Source organism: Papio anubis, chromosome 1, assembly GCF_008728515.1.
Source record: "Papio anubis isolate 15944 chromosome 1, Panubis1.0, whole genome shotgun sequence".
In the NCBI taxonomy this organism is placed as follows: Eukaryota; Metazoa; Chordata; class Mammalia; order Primates; family Cercopithecidae; genus Papio; species Papio anubis.
In genome coordinates, this window is record NC_044976.1 from 122,049,659 (window position 1) to 122,074,384 (window position 24,726).

At 49.7% G+C, this 24,726-nt stretch overlaps 2 protein-coding genes and 1 non-coding gene across 10 annotated transcripts in view; 2 read left to right on the forward strand and 1 right to left on the reverse strand.

The window, feature by feature from the left end:
• The window catches only part of CGN (cingulin), a 48,184-nt gene extending 25,770 nt beyond the window's left edge, over positions 1-22,414 (forward strand). For 2 of the 3 annotated variants that reach the window (XM_009181056.4, XM_009181049.3), the window contains exons 2-21: positions 463-1,349; positions 2,109-2,209; positions 2,358-2,427; positions 2,541-2,636; positions 5,774-5,901; positions 6,894-7,026; positions 7,342-7,554; positions 8,311-8,459; positions 9,649-9,781; positions 12,266-12,475; positions 12,803-13,009; positions 13,378-13,635; positions 15,213-15,383; positions 17,403-17,564; positions 18,463-18,552; positions 19,024-19,107; positions 19,204-19,322; positions 19,953-20,061; positions 20,446-20,609; positions 20,926-22,414. In XM_009181056.4, the coding sequence (XP_009179320.3) occupies positions 477-1,349; positions 2,109-2,209; positions 2,358-2,427; positions 2,541-2,636; positions 5,774-5,901; positions 6,894-7,026; positions 7,342-7,554; positions 8,311-8,459; positions 9,649-9,781; positions 12,266-12,475; positions 12,803-13,009; positions 13,378-13,635; positions 15,213-15,383; positions 17,403-17,564; positions 18,463-18,552; positions 19,024-19,107; positions 19,204-19,322; positions 19,953-20,061; positions 20,446-20,609; positions 20,926-21,067 (3,612 nt within the window). In that variant the 5' untranslated portion in view covers positions 463-476 and the 3' untranslated portion in view covers positions 21,068-22,414. 3 annotated transcript variants of the gene reach the window in all.
• LOC116272231 lies at positions 10,516-10,623 on the reverse strand. The gene has a single exon (XR_004180956.1). It is a non-coding gene; the product is annotated as a small nucleolar RNA SNORA44 (small nucleolar RNA).
• A 456-nt stretch (positions 22,415-22,870) lies between the features above and the next one.
• The window catches only part of TUFT1 (tuftelin 1), a 46,204-nt gene continuing 44,348 nt past the window's right edge, over positions 22,871-24,726 (forward strand). For 2 of the 6 annotated variants that reach the window (XM_009181070.4, XM_017950395.3), the window contains exon 1: positions 22,872-24,156. In XM_009181070.4, coding sequence (XP_009179334.2) covers positions 24,097-24,156 — 60 coding nt within the window. In that variant the 5' untranslated portion in view covers positions 22,872-24,096. 6 annotated transcript variants of the gene reach the window in all.

Here is a 24,726-nt window from a genome sequence, read left to right on the forward strand (position 1 = left end):
TTTCACCATGTTGCCCGGACTGATCTTGAACTCCTGAGCTCAAGCAGTCCACCCGCCTTGGCCTTCCAAAGTGGCAGGATTACAGGCATGAGCCACTGCTCCTGGCCATCAAGCAAAATCTTTAAACTTTTAACAAAGCCTGGCTCCCCAGGGCTGTATCAGAGGAAATGGATTATTTTAGGTTAGTGAGTCTCAAAGTGTGGTATCTGGACCAGTAGCATCAGTGTCACCTGGGGAACTTGGTTAGAAATGCAAATTCTCAAGGCCTCACCCAGACCTACTGAATTAGCAGCTCTGGAGGTTAGGTCTAGCAACCTGTAGGTTAAAAGGCTCTCCAGGGGCCTTCTGTTAGTCTGAGAATCAGTGGTTTATCTATAGGAACTGACAGGGAAGTCAGCCCCCAGGTAGAAGTTTCATAGTTTCTAGTTAAGTCTCTCAGCCTAAACTCATTTCTTCACCTAGGACTCCTCCTATTTATGGAGCAGGCACCCAACATGGCTGAGCCCCGCGGCCCTGTAGACCATGGAGTCCAGATTCGCTTCATCACAGAGCCAGTGAGTGGTGCAGAGATGGGCACTCTACGTCGCGGTGGACGACGCCCAGCTAAGGATGCAAGAGCCAGTACCTATGGGGTTGCTGTGCGTGTGCAGGGCATCGCTGGGCAGCCCTTTGTGGTGCTCAACAGTGGGGAGAAAGGTGGTGACTCCTTTGGGGTCCAAATCAAGGGGGCCAATGACCAAGAGGCCTCAGGAGCTCTGGGCTCAGATTTTGAACTCCCTGAGAACCCCTACTCTCAAGTCAAGGGATTTCCTGCCCCCTCTCAGAGCAGCACATCTGATGAGGAGCCTGGGGCCTACTGGAATGGAAAGCTACTCCGTTCCCAGTCCCAGGCCTCGCTGGCAGGCCCTGGCCCAATGGATCCTAGTAACAGAAGCACCAGCATGTTGGAGCTAGCCCCGAAAGTGGCTTCCCCGGGTAGCACCATTGACACTGCTCCCCTGTCTTCAGTGGACTCACTCATCAACAAGTTTGACAGTCAACTTGGAGGCCAGTCCCGGGGCCGGACCGGCCGCCGAACACGAATGCTACCCCCTGAACAGCGCAAACGGAGCAAGAGCCTGGACAGCCGCCTCCCACGGGACACCCTTGAGGAACGGGAGCGCCAGTCCACCAACCACTGGACCCCTAGCACAAAATATGACAACCATGTGGGCAGTTCGAAGCAGCCATCCCAGAGCCAGAGCCCGAGTCCTCCCAGTGGCTTTAGCCGTTCCCGTCAGACTCAGGACTGGGTCCTTCAGAGTTTTGAGGAGCCACGGGGGAGAGCACAGGACCCCACCATGCTGCAGGTCAGACCCAGCCCCTCCCTGGCTTCCAAATGTCAGCCCCTTGTCCCTTCTCATCAGCTTTTACCCACCAGCCGTGAGCCTCCTTGCTAGTTCAAATAGCCTAGGCAGAAACTCTCTACCTTTTGTTCTCCACCGTATCTGTCCACAAAATAGGTGATATTCGCATGCACAGGATATTTCCATGGGTAAAATTCTAAAGAAAATGGAGCAAGCTATAAAATCACTATTCACAAGTTTGTACCTAGTTGTCATTGCCACAACCATTAACTATGCCTCAGTCACCAGCATTTGCTAGGTCTGCAGAATACGTAAGGCAGGCTTGGAGGATAAGAGCAGTTTCCTTGGTGCTCTTGCCAAAATTCCACAACTTTCTCTCCTACTCAGGAATGTAAGTAAGTGAGGGAGTGACTTTACTCTGAGAGAAACTTAAGTCCATTTTAAGAGTAAATTATTTATAAACTCTAGCGTGTTAACTACCATTAGTGACAAATCACTTGTGGCACAGTTCGCAGCTGGTTGAGATGTTTGTTGAGGAAAATCTGGTTTACAGCAGTAGTGCAGAGGTGCATCCTGTGTTGGCCCCTCCCTGGCCTGTTGCTCAGGCCTCCGCACCATGTCTTCCTTGCCACACTTCAGGATTGTTCATCACGCTTGAAGGGGCTTGACCTGAGACTGCTACTTCTCCTCCATCTGAACCCCACGCGTGCTTCTGGCCTAATCTTCCTATTTCTTTCTTTCTTTCTTTTTTTTTTTTAACAGTTCAAGTCAACTCCAGACCTCCTTCGAGATCAGCAGGAGGCGGCCCCCCCAGGCAGTGTGGACCATATGAAGGCCACCATCTATGGCATCCTGAGGGAGGGGTGAGTGGGGGCCCCCCCCAGCAACAGAGGCATACCCCTCCTTCTTTTTCTTCTAGCTTTGTTCCCCATCTTCCCTGATTTTACCCTTTCCTGATCTCTGCTACCTCTTTCCTCCCCTAACCCTTGCTTCTATCCTTTTATACTCTAGAAGCTCAGAAAGTGAAACCTCTGTGAGGAGGAAGGTTAGTTTGGTGCTGGAGAAGATGCAGCCTCTAGTGGTGAGTGGCCTTCTCTGGATGGGACCAAGGGTCAAGGTTAGGGCTTTGAGGGCCTCAGGGGATCCAGACTTGGACTCACTCCCTTTCCCCCCAACCCTCCATATCTCTGGCAGATGATTTCTTCTGGTTCTACTAAGGCTGTGGCAGGGCAGGGCGAGCTTACCCGAAAAGTGGAGGAGCTACAACGAAAGCTGGATGAAGAGGTGAAGGTGAGGAAAGGTTAGAGGTGCTGGAGACATGAAGGAAAACAGGGAAAAAGCCTTGGCCTGGAGATGGGCTGAGCTGACTCTTCCAAGCAATGGAACAAGCATGTTTGTGCCCTAGGAGACAAGAGACAGGAGTGTGTACTAATTCCAGCAAGGACTTCTGGGTTCTCTGGGGGTTAGGGAGGCAGAGCACATCAGGAATCTTCCTACCTTCCATTCCACTCCCTTTGGTAGTTCCCATCCTAGCTCTGCCCCTTACTAGCTGTATAAAACTTAAGAAAATTACTTACATTCTCTGTGCCTCAATTTTTTTTTTCATCATCATAATGGCAGTGGTAGTAGCTATCATTAATTGAGTATAATTTTGGTAGTATGTACTGTCCTGGGTACCGTAATCATTATAGTTACCCTATGAATACCTATTCTGGACCCTTTTCTGATGAGAAAACTGAAGATCAGAGAGGCTAAGTAAGTTGCCTATGGTAGTAAGTTGCAGAGAGGAATGAAAAAATCCAGGTCAGTCTTATTCTAAAGCCAGTGTACCCTTTTTAAAAACATGTCTTCTGCCTTTCAAAATATTGGTTTGTGTGTAGTTGGTGCTCAATAAATGCTGGATTGTAACTTCCCTTGTCTCTTGGAAAGCCCTATAGTGTAATGATTAAGTGGTTAGCTGTGGAGCCAAACTAACTGGGTTCAAATCCTGGTTCTGTTACTTTTTGGTTGTGTAACTAACCTTGGGCAAGTTCTTTAAATGTTCTAAGCCTCTGTTTCCTAAATTGTAAAGTGGGGATTATGATAGTACTATATTAATTAACTATTGCTGTGTAACAAATTACCCAAAACTCAGCAGCTTAAAACAAACATTTTCTGGCTGGGCGCGGTGGCTTACACATGTAATCCTCTGGGAGGCCGAGGCAGGCAGTTCACCTGAGATTGGGAATTTGAGACCAGACTGACCAGCATGGAGAAACCCTGTCTCTACTAAAAATACAAAATTAGCCCGGCGTGGTGGCACATGCCTGTAATCCCAGCTACTTGGGAGGCTGAGGCAGGAGAATTGCTTGAACCCGGGAGGCAGAGGTTGTGGTGAGTCGAGATGGCGCCATTGCACTCCAGCCTGAGCAACAAGAGCGAAACTCCTTCTCAAAAAAAAAAAAAAAAAAAAAGCATTTCCCAGTGTCTGAGGACCAAGAACCTGGGATCAGCTTAACAGAGTAATTGTGGCTCTGAGTCTGTTATAAGGTTCCAGTCCAGCTTCTGGCTGTGGCCAAAAGAAGTAAATTGGAGGATCTGCTTCTAAAATGGCTTACTCAGGGCCAGGCATGTTGGCTCACGCCTATAATCCCAGCACTTTGGAGGGGCAAGGTGGGAGGACCACTTGAGCCCAGGAGTTTGAGACCAGCCTGGGCAACATAGTGAGACCCTGCCTCTACAAAAAATAAAAAAAATTAACCAAATGTGATGGCATGCACCTGTAGTTCCAGCTACTTGGGAGGCTGAAGTGGGAGGATTGCTTGAGCCCAGGAGGTTAACACTGCACTAAGCTAGGATTGCACTGCTGCACTCCAGCCTGGGTGCCAGAGCAAGACCCTGTCTCAAAAAAATATAAATGAATGAAACAAACAAACAAAACCAGCTTAATTGGCTGGGTGCAGTGGCTCACGCCCGTAATCCCAGCCCTTTGGGAGGCCGAGGTGGGTGGATCACCTGAGGTCAGGAGTTCAAGACCAACCTGGCCAACCTGGTGAAGTCCTGTCTCTACTGAAAATACAAAAATTAGTCAGGCGTGGTGGCAGGCATCTATAATCCCTGCTACTTGGGAGCCTGAGGCAGGGAGAATTGTTTGAACCTGGGAGGCAGAGGTTGCAGTGAGCTGAGATTGTGCCGCTGCGCTCCAGTTTGGGCAATGGAGTGAGACTCCATCTCAAAAACAAACAAACAAACAAAAAAACAGGCCGGGCGCTGTGACTCATGCTTGTAATGCCAGCACTTTGGGAGGCCGAGGTGGATGGGTTACCTGAGGTCAGGAGTTTGAGACCAGCCTGACCAACATGGAGAAATCCTGTCTCTACTCTAATAATACAAAAATTAGCCAGGTAAGGTGGCGCATGTCTGTAATCCCAGCTACTTAGGAGGCTGAGGCACGAGAATCACTTGAACCCAGGAGGTGGAGGTTGCGGTGAGCCAAGATCTCGCCATTGCACTCCAGTCTGGGCAACAAGAGCGAAACTCCATCTCAAAACAAAACAAAACAGAACACCAAAAACAAAACAAAACAAAACAGAACACCAAAAACAAAACAAAACAAAACAGAACACCAAAAAAAAAAACAAAACAAAACAGAAAAACCTGGCTTAATCAAATGGCTGTTGGTTGTTGACCTCAGTTCCTGGCTGTTTGGCCTTCCTCCTAGAGCTGCTTTTGAGTATCCTCATAATATAACAGCTACTTTTTTCCCAGAGTGAGGGATCCAAGAGAAAAGCTGCAATGCCTTTTTATGACCTAACCTCAGAATTTACTCATCACGTCCTCCTTTTACCGTTTGTTAGAAGGAAGCCCCTAAGTCAAGCCCATGCTTGAGGCAAACAGAATTAGGCTTTATCTTGTTTTGTTTTGTTTTGTTTGTTTTGGGATGGAGTTTTACTCTTGTTGCCCAGGCTGGAGTGCAATGGTGTGATCTCGGCTCACTGCAACTTTGACCTCCTAGGTTCAAGCAATTCTCCTGCCTCAGCCTCCGGAGTAGCTGGGATTACAGGCATGTGCCACCTCGCCCGGCTAATTTTGTATTTTTAGTAGACACGGGGTTTCTCCATGTTGGTCAGGCTGATCTCAAACTCCCAACCTCAGGTGATTCACCAGCCTAGGCCTCCCAAAGTGTTGGGATTATAGTCGTGAGCCACCGCACCCAGCCGGCTTTATCTTTTGAAAGAAATGTCAGATAATTTGTGGACATATTTTACATCATCATAAGTACCAAGGCTAGTTATGAGGATTAAATGTGGATAATACACATAAGGTCCTAAGTACAGTGTCTATTGTACAGCAAGTGTCTAATGAGTGTTAGACATACATTCCCATTATTCTGAGTCTGAGAGGCTTTCCCTACCCTCCATCTGCTGTACTCTCATTCCCTTTTTCAGAGGCGGCAGAAGCTAGAGCCATCCCGAGTTGGGCTGGAGCGGCAGCTGGAGGAGAAAACAGAAGAGTGCAGCCGACTGCAGGAGCTGCTGGAGAGAAGGAAGGGGGAGGCCCAGCAGAGCAACAAGGAGTGAGTGCAGCTGATGGCGCACCTTGGGCTGCTGGGGGGCTGCTTGGGGTCGTAGGCCAGGTTTAGAGGCCACTCCCTCTTTGCCCCTAGGGTTGAAGGAGACAGAAGGAAATCTCCGGAAGCTGAAAGGAGCAGTGTTGGTTTAAGGACAGGATAGGGCCTTTCTCTCTACCTTCTTTATCAATAATGGTGGTAGTGCATGATTTTGAGTTAAGCTACCTGGGTTTGCCTCTGTCTCAGATTCTTTTTTTTTTTTTTTTTTTTTTTGAGACGGAGTCTCGCTCTGTAGCCCAGGCTGGAGTGCAGTGGCCGGATCTCAGCTCACTGCAAGCTCCGCCTCCCAGGTTCACGCCATTCTCCGGCCTCAGCCTCCCGAGTAGCTGGGACTACAGGCGCCCGCCACCTCGCCCGGCTAGTTTTTGTATTTCTTAGTAGAGACGGGGTTTCACCGTGTTAGCCAGGATGGTCTCGATCTCCTGACCTCGTGATCCGCCCATCTCGGCCTCCCAAAGTGCTGGGATTACAGGCTTGAGCCACCGCGCCCGGCCTTGTCTCAGATTCTTAAACTATAAAATAGAGTTAATAATAGTACCTACCTCACAGGATCACTGTAAGGATTCAGTCATCCATTCAGCAGATGTTTCATCAAGAATGCTGTGACAGGCATTAATCTAGGTTCCCAAGGCACATCAGTGAACCCTATAGATGAAGGGCTCGCTCTCCAGAAGCTTAGTTTCTACTGAGAGGGAACAGACAGTAAACAAACATATTATGCAAGTAAATTTGTAACACATGAGAAGGCAGTAGATACAACAGGGTAAGGCAGATCAGGAGGGTCAGGTTGTAGGGGGGCAGGTTGCAAAAATCAGGGGAGGCCTCATCGAGATTTGAAGGCAGGAAGTTTAAATGCATTAATAAATATGAATTAAAATATATGATGTGTTTAGAAAACTGCCTGACACATAGTGTGCAATAATGTTATCTATTATTAGGCTCCAGAACATGAAGCGCCTCTTGGACCAGGGTGAAGGTTTACGACATGGGCTGGAGGCCCAGGTGATGGAGCTGCAGAATAAGCTGAAACAGGTCCAGGGTCCTGAGCCTGCTAAGGAGGTGTTACTGAAGGTAGGGTCTGGGGTCATATGCCCCAGCATCTGCTTTTTCTCAGCTGGAGCATCCTCAAGTCTGCTCATCCATGGTTTCCCCAAAGTATGAGGAGTGGTTGGCTGATTACAGGTACTCAGTGTGCTTTCAGGCAGATTCAGTGGTGGGTTGGGACTAGAGTTAGGATAAAGGAAACCTATCATTCTGGGCTCTAGTACTGGTACTAGAGCACCTGGTACTGTGCCTAACACAATAAATATTTTTTGACTCAGTGAATTGATAAGTAGATGGATTATAATGTGGTCACACCTGTACTTCTTCCTTTACTTTCTCCAGGACCTGTTAGAGACCCGGGAACTTCTGGAAGAGGTCTTGGAGGGGAAACAGCGGGTAGAGGAGCAGCTGAGGCTGCGGGAGCGGGAATTGACAGCCCTGAAGGGGGCCCTGAAAGAGGAGGTAGCCTCCCGTGACCAGGAGGTGGAGCATGTCCGGCAGCAGTACCAGCGAGACACAGAGCAGCTCCGCAGGAGCATGCAAGATGCAACCCAGGCATGTGACAAGAGCAGGGTCTGAGAGAGGAAGGCACTGCTGGGGGACAAGGCTGCCTTGGGATCTTAGACTTTTGGACTTTTCATAGTTGCTACTGGGAACTCCCCCTCTCCCTCTAAAGGACACATGTGAGATCTGCTGAAAACCTTGGCCAGGAAAACTGTAAGGGCAGAGGGAGGGAGTATAGGCCAGAAGTACCATGAGGTTGTGTGACAAAAGTCCCAAGGGGGACTGGGCGCGGTAGCTCACGCCTGTAATCCCAGCACTTTGGGAGGCCGAGGCGGGTGGATTGCTTGAGCTCAGGAAGTTAGAGACCAGCCTGGGCAACATGGAGAAAGCCCATCTCTACCAAAAATACAAAAACTTAGCTGGGTGTAGTGATGCGTACTTGTAGTCCTAGCTACTTGGGAGGCTAAGGCAGGAGAATCGCTTGAACCCAGGAGGCGGAGGTTGCAGTGAGCCGAGATCATGCCATTGCACTTCAGCCTGGGCGACAGAGTGAGACTCTGTCCCCCTAAAAATAAAAAATCCCAAGGGGAAATAACTGGGGAGGTTTCCTGTAGATGATAGAGGGGTGGACTGTGACTTGAGGAGAGAACTTCTGCTAGCATTGTACCAGGTACCACAAGAGTGTCAGGGGGTACAGCTGGCATGGTGCCCTCTGGGTCTAAGCCTTTCTTTGTACACACTCACACTTTGATTTGAAGTGACCTCTTCCCTCTGAGCCTTCTGGTGTCCAACTCTCCCCTTCTCTAGGACCATGCAGTGCTGGAGGCCGAGAGGCAGAAGATGTCAGCCCTTGTGCGAGGGCTGCAGAGGGAGCTGGAGGAGACTTCAGAGGAGACAGGGCATTGGCAGAGTATGTTCCAGAAGAATAAGGAGGATCTTAGAGCCACCAAGCAGGAGTAAGGACATTGTCCCTCTCAGAAATACCCATGATTCATATTGCCACTTCCTTTCTCTTTTTTAATTTTTAATTTTAATTTTAATTAATTTATTTTTTTGGGACAGAGTTTTGCTCTTGTTGCCCAGGCTGGAGTGCAATGGCACGATCTTGGCTCACTGCAACCTCTGCCTCCTGGGTTCAAGTGAGTCTCCTGCCTCAGCCTCCCAAGTAGCTGGGATTACAGGCTCATGCCACTACGCCCGGCTAATTTTTGTATTTTTAGTAGAGATGGGGTTTCACCATGGCCAGGGCAGTCTTGAACTCCTGACCTCAGGGGATCTGTCCACCTTGGCCTCCCAAAGTGCTGGAATTACAGGTGTGAGCCACTGCGCCTGGCCCCCTTTTGCCTTTTTTTTTTTTTTTCTTTTTTGAGATGGAGTCACACTCTGTTGCCTAGGCTGGAGTGCAGTGGTGCGGTCTCGGCTCACTGCAACCTCTGCCTCCTGGGTTCAAGCGATTCTCCTGCCTCAGCCTCCTGAGTTGCTGGGATTATAGGCGCCTGCCACTAGGCCTGAAGTTTTTGTATTTTCAGTAGAGACGGGGTTTCACCATGTTGGCCAGGCTGGTCTTGAACTCCTGACTTCGTGATCCACCCACCTCGGCCTCCCTAAACTCTGGGATTACAGGTGTGAGCCACTGCACCCAGTCCCTTTCTTCTTTTTTTTGAGACAGGGTCTTGCTCTGTTGCCCAGGCTGGAGTACAGTGGCACAGTCGGGGCTCACTGCGACCTCCACCTCCCAGGTTCAAGCCATCCTCCCACCTCAGCCTCCTGAATAGGTGGGACTATAGGCATGCACCACCACACCCAGCTAATTTTTGTATTTTTTGTAGAGACAGGGTTTCATTATGTTGCCTAGGCTGGTCCTGAACTCCTGGGCTCAAGTGATCCATCTGCCTTGGCCTTCCAAAATGCTGGGATTACAGGCATGAACCACTATGCCTGGCCCACTTCCTTTCTATCCATGGTATGTTCTTACTCTCCCATTTCTCAAACTGCTCCTTTCCATGTTCACCTTCCTTCGTCTTGAGAGTGGGTGCCCAGTGTGTTGGCCTCCAGAGAGGTGGCTTTTATTGTCATGCTAACCTCCCCCAGGCATGTGGCCTTACTCTGTTCCCTTTCCCCTTTATTTCACCTTGTCCGGCTCAGACTCCTGCAGCTGCGAATGGAGAAGGAGGAGATGGAAGAGGAGCTTGGAGAGAAGATAGAGGTCTTGCAGAGGGAATTAGAACAGGCCCGAGCTAGTGCTGGAGATACTCGCCAGGTTGAGATGCTCAAGAAGGTATTTGGGAATTGGGGGGCAGAATGGCAGGTGGGGGTGATGAACACCTGCCTGACCTCTCCATGAGGGCCTCCACGCTAGTGGGGCTGTCTCCTGTGTGCTTGGTTTCCAGGCCTCATCCTGCCTGCTCAGCTTGAGCTCTTTCCAACACAGCAGCACCAGTCTCCTCATTGAGCATAGAGGTTTCTAATAGAAAGTGCTCTCAGAACCCAGGTTGGGGCATAGCCAGAAGCTGTTGGCTGCCTCCCAAGAGATGTCATGGGTAGCAGCATTTAGGTGGATTTGTGAAACTCCAGGCTGACTTTTGCAGGCTCAGAAATCTAATTTGGTCAGCATGGCAAAAGCTGCTTTGTCTTTCGGAGGGGTCTCTAAGTACATTTATGAAAAAATGTTTACCATTAGAATTTCAGTTTATTAATTTACATTGAGAAATATCATCACATTGACTGGAATGCTTGTGTTGGCACGGCCTGGTTACTAATGTAACAAAACTAATTAGTAAAAGAAAAATAGCAGAGTATATGGTCTTGTATTGAAGATTCACTACATATTATATAACCCTTTAGCCTAATTACGGTACTTTCTGAATTTCAGGAGTAGCTAATAGCAAATAATTAGAACCAGAACTCATATTTTAATTTTCTTTTTAAAAGAAATCAGAGCTGTGCCAGTATTTATTGTGTCACATATTTTGGTTTTACACACACACACACACACACACACACACACACACACACAATAGGAAAGACGAGTGGCAGCTGCAGGTATTAGGCTGACCTGTTCTGTCCAAGTCTCTCCAGGTTGCTCTTGCATGCAGTTGGAGATCCCGTGGCCACATTTTATATATATATATATATATATTTTTTGAGATTGAGTCTCACTGTGTCACCCAGGCTGGAGTGCAGTGGTGCGATCTCGGCTCACTGCAAGCTCCGCCTCCCGGGCTCATGCCATTCTCTTGCCTCAGCCTCCCGAGTAGCTGGGACTACAGGCACCCACCACCACGCCCGGCTAATTTTGTTTTGTATTTTTGGTAAAGACGGGGTTTCACTGTGTTAGCCAGGTTGGTCTTGATCTCCTGACCTCGTGATACGCCCACCTCAGCCTCCCAAAGTGCTGGGATTACAGGCGTGAGCCACTGCCCCCGGCCTCATACTGTATTTTTTTAAACAAGCAGTTGCACTAGTCATACCTTCATGTACTCTCCCTTCACTTTTGTTTTTTTTAAATGGAGTTATATTTTACATGCTGTAAAAGTCATCTTTGTACAATCCAATGGTTTCTTTTTTTTTTTTTTTTTTGAGACGGAGTCTCACTGTGCCACCCAGGCTGGAGTGCAGTGGTACAGTCTCGGCTTACTGCAACCTCCGCCTTCTGGGTTCAAGCCATTCTCCTGCCTCAGCTTCCCAAGCAGCTGGGATTACAGGCACACACCACCACGCCTGCCTAATTTTTGTATTTTTAGTAGAGACAGGGTTTTGCCATGTTGGCCAGGCTGGTTTTGAACTCCTGACCTGAGGTGATCCACCTGCCTCGGCCTCCCAAACTGCTGGGATTACAGGCATGAGCCACTGGTGCCTGGCACCCAGTGGTTTTTATTATATTAACAAAGTTGTACAACCATCATCCCCCCACCCAATGGCAACCACTAATCGACTTTTTGACTCTGGATTTACCTATTCTGGATATTTCATATAATTGAATCCTATAATATATGGCCTTAAGTGTCTGGCTTCTTTCACCTAGCATAGTGTTTTCGAGGTTTGTCTATGTGGTAGCAAGTATGAGTACTTCATTCCTTTTTTTTTTTTTTTTTTTTTTGAGATGGAGTCTCACTCTGTCGCCCAGGCTGGAGTGCAGTGGTGCGATCTCCGCTCACTGCAAGCTCTGCTGCCTCCCAGGTTCACACCATTCTCCTGCCTTAGCCTCCCTAGAAGCTGGGACTACAGGCGCCCGCCACCACGCCTGGCTAATTTTTTTGTATTTTCAGTAGAGACGGGGTTTCACTGTGTTCGCCAGGATGGTCTCAGTCTCCTGACCTGGTGATCCACCCGCCTCGGCCTTCCAAAGTGTTGGGATTACAGGCGTGAGCCACCGCGCCTGGCCAAGTACTTTATTCCTTTTTATGGCTGAATAATATTCCACTCTGTGGGTGTACCATGTTTAGTCCAGTCATCAATTCATGGACATCTGGGTTGTTTATACATTTGGACTATAATGAATAATGCTACTATGAACATTCACGTATGTATAAGTTTTTGTGTGAACACACATTTTCAGTTTTCTTGGGTTACCTAAGAGTGGAATTGCTGGTGATATAAGTGGTAAATCTGTGTTTAACTTTTTGAGAAACTGCCGAACTACTTTCTGAAGTGGCCACAGCATTTTTCATTCCCCCTGGCAGTGTGTGAGAGTTTCAGCTTCTCCACATTCAGGTATCTTAGTCTGGCTCTAGGTGCCCCATCACCTCCCCTTTCCTTCCAGGAGCTGCTCCAGACACAGGAGGAGCTTAAGGAACTGCAGGCAGAACGGCAGAGCCAGGAGGTGGCTGGGCGACACCGGGACCGGGAGTTGGAGAAGCAGCTGGCAGTCCTGAGGGTTGAGGCTGATCGAGGTCGGGAGCTGGAAGAACAGAACCTCCAGCTACAAAAGACCCTCCAGCAACTGCGACAGGACTGTGAAGAGGCTTCCAAGGCAAGGGGAGTGGGCACAGGGCTTAGGAGGTGGAGGCTGAGGGTGTCTGGAGGGCTGAGGAGCCAGAGGGTGTGGAAAGTTACCTGTCATGGGTATGTACTGACCAGTTCCTGGGTCCTAGGTGTGTGGTTCAAAGAAGCCAGGATTTGGCAGGGGGAGGACACCTGTATCTCTGTAGGGGTGGGATTTTCAGGGAAGCGTCTGGCTGGTGGCAGCTCCTTTCTTTAAGCCTCATTCTTATGGGCGGTCTTTGGGATGGCTTTCCTGGGTTTGGTCAATGGCCCCAAGCACTGGGGTCTGAGCTGCCACCCCCTGAACCGTCCTTAGGCTAAGATGGTGGCCGAGGCAGAGGCAGCAGTGCTGGGGCAGCGGCGGGCCGCGGTGGAGACAACGCTTCGGGAGACCCAGGAGGAAAATGATGAATTCCGCCGGCGCATCCTGGGTTTGGAGCAGCAGCTGAAGGAGACTCGAGGTCTGGTGGATGGTGGGGAAGCGGTGGAGGCACGACTACGGGACAAGCTGCAGCGGCTGGAGGTCAGTGCTTCTGCCCTCCCAGCCCTCTCTGCTCAGCCCTGGTGAAATACTCCTTTGCTAAACAGCCATCAGTTTCACTTTGTTCTTAGTGTGCATCTGTTTCGCCTCCCCAAACCCTCTGTTAACCTTGGGTCTATTTCCTGGAGTATACTTTGGCGCCAGTGTTCCAGTCTTTGCACTGGTATTTTTGTCTCTTATCTCTCACCCTTTGCTTGCTCTATGCATCCTGATTTCTTTGCTAGGAGCCTGTTTTCATTGCGCACCATTTTCATAAATACCTCCTTTCTCCTGTCCAGCTACCCACCTCCAAATAACTTGAACCCAAGTTTTGCCTTTTTTCAGTCCAACCCTGCTTCCCTACCTCCCAGGCAGAGAAGCAGCAACTGGAGGAGGCCCTGAATGCGTCCCAGGAAGAGGAAGGGAGTCTGGCAGCAGCCAAGCGGGCACTGGAGGCACGCCTCGAGGAGGCTCAGCGGGGGCTGGCCCGCCTGGGGCAAGAGCAGCAGACACTGAACCGGGCCCTGGAGGAGGAAGGGAAGCAGCGGGAGGTGCTCCGTCGAGGCAAGGCTGAGCTGGAGGAGCAGAAGCATTTGCTGGATAGGACTGTGGACCGACTGAACAAGGAGGTGGGGCATGGGGTATTCTGGGCCTTTAGGAAGAGGCCTAGCTCATCCAGAAGCTGGCCTGAGGGGACAGGGGGTTAGGGGAGAGGGGTTAGTCAGAATGTGTGATGTTTATGGCCAGGTGCGGTGACTCACGCCTGTAATTCCAGCTCTTTGAGAGGCTGAGGTAGGCAGATACCTGAGGTCAGGAGTTTGAGACCAGCCTGGCCAACACAGCAAAACTCTGTCTCTAATAAAAATATAAAAAATTAGCCAGGCGTGGTGGCTCGTGCCTGTAGTCCCAGCTACTCAGGAGGCTGATGCAGGAGAATCACTTCAGCCTGGAAGGCGGAGGTTGCAGTGAGCTGAGATCATGCCACTGCACTCCAGCCTGGGTGACAGAGCAAGACTCTGTCTTAAGAACAACAAAAAAGAATGTGTGATGTTTGCTTTCCTCAAGTACATTGTTAGGAAGACCAAGACCAAATCTTCTGGAAGGGGCATCCTTCCTACCTCCCCTCCATGTTTTTGCTCTTTCCCTCACATCCCATTCCTTTATGGTCTTCATTCTTGGAGAGCATCTCCTGGGATTCACCCTTAGGAGTCTACAAAACCTATATACAAGAATCATCATTGGCCAGCTTGGGCAACATAGTAAGACTCTGTCTCTACTTTAAAAAAAAAAAAAAAAAATTAGCCAGGTGTGGTGGCTTATGCCTCAGTTTCTCTATAGATGAGGAACTGAGACCCAGAGAAGATAAGTAACTTGCCTATGGTTGCTAATTAGTGGTAGAGCCAGGATTTGAACCCAGACATCTGTATTCCCAGCTACTCGGGAGGCTGAGGTAGAAGGATTGCTTCAGCTCAGGAGGTTGAGGCTGCAGTGAGCTGTGACTGCCCCACTGCAATACAGCAAGAGCCTGTCAAACAAAAAAAATCTTCATTGGTAGAATTTTAGATTTCGGTGAGGGGAAGAAGAAAAGAAAGAAAAAAGAAAAGGAAATAAATTGCTTTTGCTGCTAAGGTTCTCCTCCCAATCTTTTTGTAAAACAAGAACAAACAAGTAATATATTACATCAATTCTAAAGTGCGCATTTTATCATTTGTCAATAAAAAATGCACATTTTATCATTTCTGAAATAGAGTTGTGTCTTATAACTTATGGTATGTTATAGTTCAATTGGCAGATTTTTCTTAGTTGTACGTCTTATAATCATTGGCACCTTGGGTTTGCTGAAATGGTCATTTAAGGCTTACTTTGTATCAGGCACTGTTGTAAGTACAGAACTTCACATAATTAACTAACGTAATTCTCACAACACCTTGTGATATAGCTACTATTCTTATCCCATTTTACAGTTGGGGAATGGAAACCTAGAGAGATAAGTAACTTACATATGGTCACTAGTAAGTGGTAGAGCCAGGATTTGAACCCAGACATCTGTATATAACTATTAACTATACTAGGAACCTAGGTCCAGGAAAGAGCAAGAGAAGGCTACCTTGTCAGGAAGGAGACCCTTGCGGGAGAGTCTTGGGAGTCTGGGCCTGGAGAGGGACATTTATATACAGTGCTGAAGACCCTTTTCTCTGTGTTTCAGTTGGAGAAGATCGGGGAGGACTCTAAGCAAGCCCTGCAGCAGCTCCAGGCCCAGCTGGACGATTATAAGGAAAAGGCCCGGCGGGAGGTGGCAGATGCCCAGCGCCAGGCCAAGGATTGGGCGAGTGAGGCTGAGAAGACCTCTGGGGGACTGAGCCGGCTTCAGGATGAGGTAGAAGCCTAATATCCTTGGGTTTGAAGGTCCTTGCTTCTTTTTTTTTTTTTTTTGAGACAGAGTCTCGTTCTGTCGCCCAGGCTGGAGTGCAGTGGCGCGATCTCGGCTCACTGCAAGCTCCAACTCCTGGGTTCACACCATTCTCCTGCCTCAGCCTCCCGAGTAGCTGGGACTACAGGTGCCCACCACCACACCTGGCTACTTTTTTGTATTTTTAGTTAGCCAGGATGGTTTCGATCTCCTGACCTTGTGATCTGCCTGCCTTGGCCTCCCAAAGGGCTGGGATTACAGGTGTGAGCCACTGTGCCCAGCCCCATCCTTGCCTCTTAACTGAACCTGTGACCAAGGGTCCCTGGGGTCCAGGTTTAGGTCTAATGACTTGCAGCATGGAGGAATATATTGTCTGTAGAGCAGTGATTTTCTTTTTTTCTTTTTTTTTTTTGAGACGGAGTCTCGCTCTGTCGCCCAGCCTGGAGTGCAGTGGCGCCATCTCGGCTCACTGCAAGCTCCGTCTCCCGGGTTCACGCCATTCTCCTGCCTCAGCCTCCCGAGTAGCTGGGACTACAGGCGCCCGCCACCTCGCCCGGCTAGTTTTTTGTGTGTTTTTTTAGAAGAGATGGGGTTTCACCGTGTTCGCCAGGATGGTCTCGATCTTCTGACCTCGTGATCCGCCCGTCTCGGCCTCCCAAAGCGCTGGGATTACAGGCTTGAGCCACCGCGCCCGGCCTAGAGCAGTGATTTTCAAATTCTGTGGCTTAGAGCCACCTGGGGAGATTTTTAAAAATCTCCACACCCAAGCTGTATTCCATATTCCATACCACTTCAGTCATCATCTCTGGGGATGGGATCCAGGATCAGTATTTTTAAAAACTCCTCAGGTGATTCCAAGTTGTGTAGAGACTTTAAAAACAATAAAGAAGCTGGGGACAGTGGCTCACGCCTGTAATCCCAGCACTTTGGGAGGCTGAGGTGGGCAGATCATGAGGTCAGGTGTTTGAGACCAGCCTGGCCAACATGGTGAAACCCTATCTCTACTAAAAATACAAAAATTAGCCGAGCATGGTGAGCGCCTGTAATCCCAGCTACTCAGGAGGCTGAGGCAGGAGAATTGCTTGAACCTGGGAGGTGGAGGTTGCAGTGAGCCGAGATCGTGCCATTGCACTCCAGCCTGGGCGACAGAGTGAGATTCCATGTCTCAAAAAAAAAACAAAAACGGAAACAATAAAGAAAATGAATGAGGGCAGGTGCAGTGGCTCACGCCTGTAATCCCAGCACTTTGGGAGGCTGAGGCAGGCGGATCACAAGGTCAGGAGATCAAGACCATCTTGGCTAACACGGTAAAACCCTGTCTCTACTAAAAATACAAAACATTAGCCAAGCGTGGTGGCGCATGCCTGTAGTCCCAGCTACTCGGGAGACTGAGGCAGGAGAATCGCTTGAACCTGGGAGGTGGAGATTGCAGTAAGCCGAGATCGTGCCACTGTACTCCAGCCTGGGTGACAGAATGAGACTCCATCTAAAAAATGAAAAAGAAAAGAAAATGGATGAAAAGTCAGTCTGGGCCGGGCGCGGTGGCTCAAGCCTGTAATCCCAGCACTTTGGGAGGCCGAGATGGGTGGATCATGAGGTCAGGAGATCGAGACCATCCTGGCTAACATGGTGAAACCCCGTCTCTACTAAAAAATACAAAAAACTAGCCGGGCGAGGTGGCGGGCGCCTGTAGTCCCAGCTACTCGGGAGGCTGAGGCAGGAGAATGGCGTGAACCCGGGAGGCGGAGCTTGCAGTGAGCCGAGATCTGGCCACTGCACTCCAGCCTGGGTGACAGAGCAAGACTCCGTCTCAAAAAAAAAAAAAAAAAAAAGAAAAGTCAGTCTGCTTTTTATTGTCACCATGCCACTGGTAATTCTAAAGAGTGACAATGATGAAATGTTTCTGCCCACTGGGCTGGACTGCTCCTGCCCTTCAACCTTCACCTTTTTACTACACTGAGCTGTGGCATTTTTACCCCTGCTTAGATCCAGAGGCTGCGGCAGGCCCTGCAGGCATCCCAGGCTGAGCGGGACACAGCCCGGCTGGACAAAGAGCTACTGGCCCAGCGACTGCAGGGGCTGGAGCAAGAGGCAGAGAACAAGAAGCGCTCCCAGGACGACAGGGCCCGGCAGCTGAAGGGCCTCGAGGTGAGGGCACTGGGGTGTGACCTGTGGAAAAGGGGTGGGACTTCCAAGCCTCTTTCTCTACTAGCGGTGAAAACCGACAGCCCACAGTTGATGAGTTTTGTTCGGCTGCAGTATTTTAAACAACTTTGAATCAATTGCCAATGTTTAGAAATTTATAGATGTCACCTAAAAATTTGGATTTCTAGTTTCTTTTGTATTTGGCAGATATGGTAATACTGAGTGTCTTGTCCTGAGTCTGCATGGCAACAGTTGGCTGGAGCTGAGCAGTGGGTTTCCCCTTTAGAGTGAACTGTATTCTTCAGTTTGCTATATTTGATAATAATAACAGCAGCAGCAAACATATTGTGCTGTGTGATAGGCAGTTAAGACTTAATCCTCAGAATAACTCTGTGGGGTAGGTAGTCTTGTTTTCTCCATTTTACAGGTGAGGGAAACTGAGACACAGAGAGATGAACTTGTCCATGGTCTAGGAAGCAGTAAATCTGATTTTCAGACTGGACAGTCTGGTCCCATGTATATACTCTTAGCCTCTACATGGTACTGCCTCCAGTGCCTCAGTTTCTGAGTCTCTTCATCTCAGCCTTGGCCCAGGTACTTGGGTTTCTCTCTGTTTTCCCATTAGAGAAATAGGGTTTTCCAATGAAGAGTAGATTCTGGGGTTTGCCTGTCTGTCAAAGGGCGGTGACCAGAGCATGGCCCCGACCTGCCCGTGATGCCACATCTGGTCAGCAGAGGGCGCTGGCTCCATGGTGGCTCCGGGCCCCGGCAAGTACCAAAAGGTTACGGGGATGTGCAAGAGAGAAGTCTGTTAATGCTGGAGTTTGAGAGGCTCCTGGTCTGAGTTTGGCATTCTGGTGTCCAGCATTTGGGACAGAATTAACTTGTTCTTCTGTCATAGGAAAAAGTCTCACGGCTGGAAGCAGAGTTAGATGAGGAGAAGAACACTGTGGAGCTGCTAACAGACCGGGTGAATCGTGGCCGGGACCAGGTAACCCCCTCCTTATCCCTCATCTCTGTTTACCCCTGACTACATCACCTCTTGGTTCTCTCAAAAACAACTCTACCCTCCCATCTTTCATCATCTGGCTGCCGAATCTGTGCATGGCTGGGTCTATTTCAGGGTCTCGTCTGCTTTGGGAAAGGTTGACCAGTTTCCTTGGGTGGAAAGAAGCCAATAATTTGTGTGGAGGAAGGGATCCTGGTGGCCTGGGCTACTCTCTGACCTGAATTGGGGCTTCTTTAGTTTACAAGGGATACTAGTTCCTAGTGGGACGAAGGAGGCCCTGTTTATATTCTCTGGCTCCTCCCATTTGAATATGCTGTGATTTTTTTAGTTGCCTGGGAATTTTTGGATTCAGGGTTCAGAGACCATCCTCCCATGACTCAGTCTCACTTGGTTCAGCTTGCTGGTTCATCCTTAGCCCTCCCCAAGTCTCGTCCTCTCACCCATCCCCACTAGGTAGATCAGCTGAGGACAGAGCTCCTGCAGGAGAGGTCTGCTCGGCAGGACCTGGAGTGTGACAAAATCTCCTTGGAGAGACAGGTGAGTGGGGAGGGGAAGGTTCTTAGGGATGGACCCCAGGAGGTGGGTAAAGTGGCCAGTGGAGTGCTAACTGTGGAGGCTTCCTATCTCTCTCAGAACAAAGACCTGAAGACCCGGTTGGCCAGCTCAGAAGGCTTCCAGAAGCCCAGTGCCAGCCTCTCTCAGCTTGAGTCCCAGAATCAGTTGTTGCAGGAGCGGCTACAGGCTGAAGAGAGGTGACATAAGCCTATCCTTCCTCCCTCCCTCCCTCCCTCCTTTTCTTCCTCCCTCCTTCTTGGCTTTTCTCTTCTATGGCTCCCTCCATCTTCCACCTCAGATGTGGCCAACCTGGCCTGATCTTTTGACTTTCTCTGTCACCCAGGCTGGAGCTGGAGTGCAGTGGCCGGATCTCACCACTGCAGCTCCGGCCTCGGCCACACGCCCATTCTCCTGCCTCAGCTCCCGAAAAGCACTACAGGCGCTCACACCTCACCGGCTAGTTTTTTGTATTTTAGTAGAGACGGGTTTCACTCAGCTAGCCAGGATGGTCTCTGATCTCCTGACCTGTGATCCACCCGCCTCGCCTCCCAAAGTGCTGGGATTATAGGCTTGAGCTACATCACAGCCCGTCAGCCTGGCCTGATCTTTTAGCTTAACCTTTCTCCCTGGTAGAGAGCAAAGAGAGTTGCAAAAATTCTGAAATGTGAATGACCACATTCTCCCTTGTTCTTTGAATCTGCCCTGGATCCTGCCCAGTCTAACGGTGGGGCTCATGACTGAGAGAAGTCCTTGGGGACAGTAGGGGGCCAAGTTAGGATTCCCTTAGAAACGGGGTCACTCATAGACATTCTTCTATCTCACCTTAGGGAGAAGACAGTTCTGCAGTCTACCAATCGAAAACTGGAGCGGAAAGTTAAAGAGCTATCCATCCAGATTGAAGACGAGCGGCAGCATGTCAATGACCAGAAAGACCAGGTGAGGACATGGCACCCTGAGGCCAAGCAACCTGGGGCAAGTATATATTATATGTTTTCCTGAAAACCAAGGGAGGCCCTTATCCCCCATAGGTCTTCCAAACATAGACTTTCCTTGTATAAGGACAGAGATTAGATGGAAAGGACTAGACTAGAGAAGTCGTAGTAAGCATATATATTGAGTCCTTATGATGTGCTAGGTTCTGTAAGTATTACACATGTGTTAATACATTTAATCCCTAAGACAACCCTGTGAGGTTAAGGAACTTGCCCAAGGCCACATTTTTCCAGCGGCAATTATCCCTTGTCAAGATTGTTAAGGGGGAGGGTCCCAGGCCATGGTAGTAGATGCTATTCCAATGTGTGGACTTGGTATCCTGCCCAGCTAAGCCTGAGGGTGAAGGCTTTGAAGCGTCAGGTGGATGAAGCAGAAGAGGAAATTGAGCGACTGGATGGCCTGAGGAAGAAGGCCCAGCGTGAGCTGGAGGAGCAGCATGAGGTCAATGAACAGCTCCAGGCCCGGATCAAGTCTCTGGAGAAGGACTCCTGGTATGGGCTGCCCTTTTGCCCTTGCTCCATAGGGACACTAGAGCAGGGAGGGAATGGTCTCGCCTGTGCTGGATAAGGAGGAGAATCTCTAAGATGGGACTGTGTAGTCACTTGTTTCTGGTCGGAAGCTAGTATATTTATTTCTTAGTATCTCAGCGACTATTCTGTACCTCATCTCCCCAAATCTGATTAGTTGGGGATTTTGTGAGTAAACTTTAGGCCTTAGAAGAATTGGGATTTCTTTTGCACAAAAAGGGTGGCTGTCTCAATATTTCTTTTTTCCCCTCCCTAACCATTATTCTTCTCTCTGAGTCAGGCGCAAAGCTTCCCGCTCAGCTGCTGAGTCAGCTCTCAAACATGAAGGGCTGAGCTCAGATGAGGAATTCGACAGTGTCTACGATCCCTCATCCATTGCATCACTGCTTACGGAGAGCAACCTACAGACCAGCTCCTGTTAGCTCGTGGTCCTCAAGGGCCCAGCAACCAGGCTCAAGGCCTATCCCAGCAAGTGCTGCTCTGCTCTGCCCACCCTGGATTCCACATTCCTATGGGTGACCCAATTATTCAGACCTAAGAAAGGGAGGGGTCTGAATGATGGTGATTAAAAAAACACATCAGCAATAAGCTGATAGATGGACTTTCCACTGTAGAAGTGGATATTTCAAGCCAACTGAGCCCTTTCTTCAAGTGCCGACACCTCCCTCATCTCTCTCATAGTGGAAGGATGGTCAGCAATTAGGCTGATGGGGACTGAACAGGATAGGAAGGGATAGAAATTGCCATGTGTACAAAGCTTTATTTTTTAGCCCTTAACCCTAAGGCTCAGGGAAATACCCTATATTAATGTGCTCCCTGGATTCCTGCAACTCATTTTCCTTCCACTCTAGAGCAGGGTGAGGGGAATGTTATGGGTAACAGACATGCAGGCATGGCTCTACCCATTTCTTTGCACAAGTATGGGGCCCATGTGGTAGTCCCCATATCCTTCCAGTTCCTATATTTTTGTCTTCTTCCTTTCCCCTCTTCGCCATTCCTACCTTGCATTTTTCCTCTCAGTGCCTTAGCCAGGGTAAGGAGATAAGGATGCTCTTCTTGCCTTTTATATCTGCACATTCATACCTCTCCAAAGACCAGCTTTTCCCCAGCCAGGGCCCTCAGCCTTCCCTGCTGCCCCAGTGATTGATTGAGAGAGCTATTGGGGGTTTCTCTGCCAATGAGCCGCTGGGAGAGGGACTTTGGTAGGGTCATGATAAAGTGGCAGGGGTCTGGTCCTGCTCAGGGTTTCCATCCTTCCTCCTCTCCCTCCTCTGTGACTGCGGATATGGTTATAAGGTGGTTGCACCTGGGAGCCCTGACAACTGTCTGCAGAAGTTCCAAAAGTAAAGGTGTCAGTCCCTGTTGCCTTCCTTGGGGCTTCTCTGACCAGATGTACCCAACTTCGATAAAAGAACCAAGGGACCCTCATTTTCTGAGGTGCTTGGCCCTGATTCAGGGCTTTGCAAGGGGTTAGAAGCTGACTGTAAAAAAGGGAAGAGACAACGGAAGACATTTATTTCTCCTTTGGATTTTGGGGAGAACCAAGTCCTGGTAGGGAGTAGGTAAGGGGATGATTCACGTCTCATATTCCCTAAGCAGGTTGTATAGGGAGCCGGTGGGAGGAGGAAGGCTGTTTTCACGAATGACTTGTAATGTCGTGATTAAAAAAAAATCCTATATTCTTCTGCAAATTGGACATTCTTTTCCAATCCAGTCCAGCCTTGGTTTTATCTTAAATTAAATATTAAAATTATACATTTATATTGAAATCCTTGATTTGTCTTCTCATTCTTTTTCTTGGCTTATTTGGAGGTCCAGGTTTTTTGAAGTCATATTAACTGTACAGTTTAGGGGCCAAAGCTAGAGTTTTCTTCACCTTGCTTTTCAGAGGCCCTTTATAACAGAGCAGGTGGGACCTAGGAAACCTGGAGATGTTTATGGCAGCCCCATTCTCTCCTGAACAACATTCTGGGAAGAGCAAGGACAGTAAATGCCTTTTTTTTTTTTTTTTTTTTTGAGACTAAGTGTCACTCTGTCGCCCAGGCTGGAGTGTAATGGCGTGATCTTGGCTCACTGCAACCGCTGTCTCCCAGGTTCAAGCAATTCTCCTGCCTCGGCCTCCTGAGTAGCTGGGATTACAGGCACATGCCTCCACACCCAGCTAATTTTTGTATTTTTAGTAGAGATGGAGTTTTTCCGTGTTGGTCAGGCTGGTCTCAAACTCCTGACCTTGTCATCTGCCCACCTCGGCCTCCCAAAGTGCTGGGATTACAGGCATAAGCCACTGTGCCCGGCCAGCAGTAAATGCCTTTTTGAGGGTTAGAGTAGGACAGACCAGAACTGGGTTTTATTCCCTTGAGTCATAGTGATAACCCCAGCATTCACTTCCCAGGTAGAAAAATCCCCATTCATTCCTAACTGGCATAGAACCCAGTCCCTAACTGGGAGGTAGGGACATTTCTGCTGTTCCTGCCCTAGTGTTGCCTTGAAGAGGGAGCTGGCCCTTCTCTAGAGCCTATTGCCAGGTATAGGGGTACTATCCACTCAGGAGTGGGTCAGACCTCCTCCTAAAGTATTCTGTCTGCTGTCTGTGTGGACCATAGCCAAGTGAAGCAGCCATCTGCCAAGAGCAGCTGGGCGGGGAGGATGCTCCAGGGTCCTGCTTGGCCAACCCTCTCTTCTAGGCCCTCAAGATCCCAGCCTAGGCTTGGGGAGAAAATGCAACTGGAGAAGTCAAGGCTCATCCTTTCTCACGAACACAAATTCCTTTTAAGGCAATGTGTCCCGCCTCTCCCAACCATATAAGGGGAGCGTCAGTAAAAGAGCTTCTGCAAAACAAGCAAACAAGCCCCACCCAGAGCCTAGCTGACTGGGCCTCCTGGGCCTCTTGCCAAGGAAGTGCACCTGCCAGACTGGCTTAGGCCAGTCTGAGTGAGCTGGCCCTTGGTGCCTGCCTTTCTGCGGTGGAGGAAAGGTTTACTCAACTCTACAAAGCCTACAAGCTGGTTTACGTATAGGGAGAGGAGCATGTATGGAAGGAAGCTTTTGCAGGTTCCAACTCCTCATCCTCTAGGAGCAGGCAGGGTGATTCCCTCTGATCAACACTGATCTTGGAGATGGAAGGCGACAAGATTAATGAAGAATGTTGAAGTGCAACCACATACTCTAGATAAAGCTGTTCAGTTAAAGCAGCCCCATGTCTCTCCCAAGCCCCACCTTTGTGTAAATCCGGGCGAGCACGGATGGGGCATATCCCAGACCCCTTGGCCCCGCCCACCTCACCTCCTCGCCTGTCGCTCGTTCTCGGCGAAACCGTGAACTGGGGGCGTGGCCTATCTTCAGCCCTGCCCCTGATGAGCCTATACAAGGGGGCGGTTCCGCGCGCGCCCGCGCAGTTGGAGCCGGACAGCGGGGTGAAGAGGTGGCGTGTGTGCTGCGACCCCGAGGGAAGATGAACGGGACGCGGAACTGGTGTACCCTGGTGGACGTGCACCCAGAGGACCAGGCGGCGGTAAGAAAAAGCACCCTCGCCGTCTTCCCCGTTTTGTATTCCCGGTTTCTAAGTCCGCCCCTTCCTTGCCCCACGCCGAGTTCGCTGACATCACCTGGTGCCCGGCTTGCGCGGTCAGCCCTGCGCGGCGCTTCTCTCTTTTTATTCTTTTGCCTGCGACGGGCAGTGGGAGTCGCGGGGTGAAGACTCGTTTGAAGCTGGAGGGTTCGGGGCGTCCCTGCCCTTTGCTAGGACCCTGCGGCTCCTGTCTGGGACTCGGCGCCGCCGAGCCCGTGCTTGGGCCGCGGGTCTGAGGCGTCTTGTGGGCAGCCAGATTGGGTCATAAGAGAATGAGCTCAAGGGACTGGGTCCCTGAGAGCCTTTGGACATTGTGTCCTGCCGAGGAGGCTTAGGCTTTCCCGTGGGTCGAGGGTCCTGGTGACCTCAGAGGCCCTCCAAAGAATTTCATCATGGTGCTTTGGATGATCAGTGACAAGAAAAAGGGTAGAGTAAATTACAGGGCTTGCACTGGAGGGTGGGGGGCAAGTGGGGGACGGTAGGACCCAAACTATTCCGAGATTGGCTAGGGAC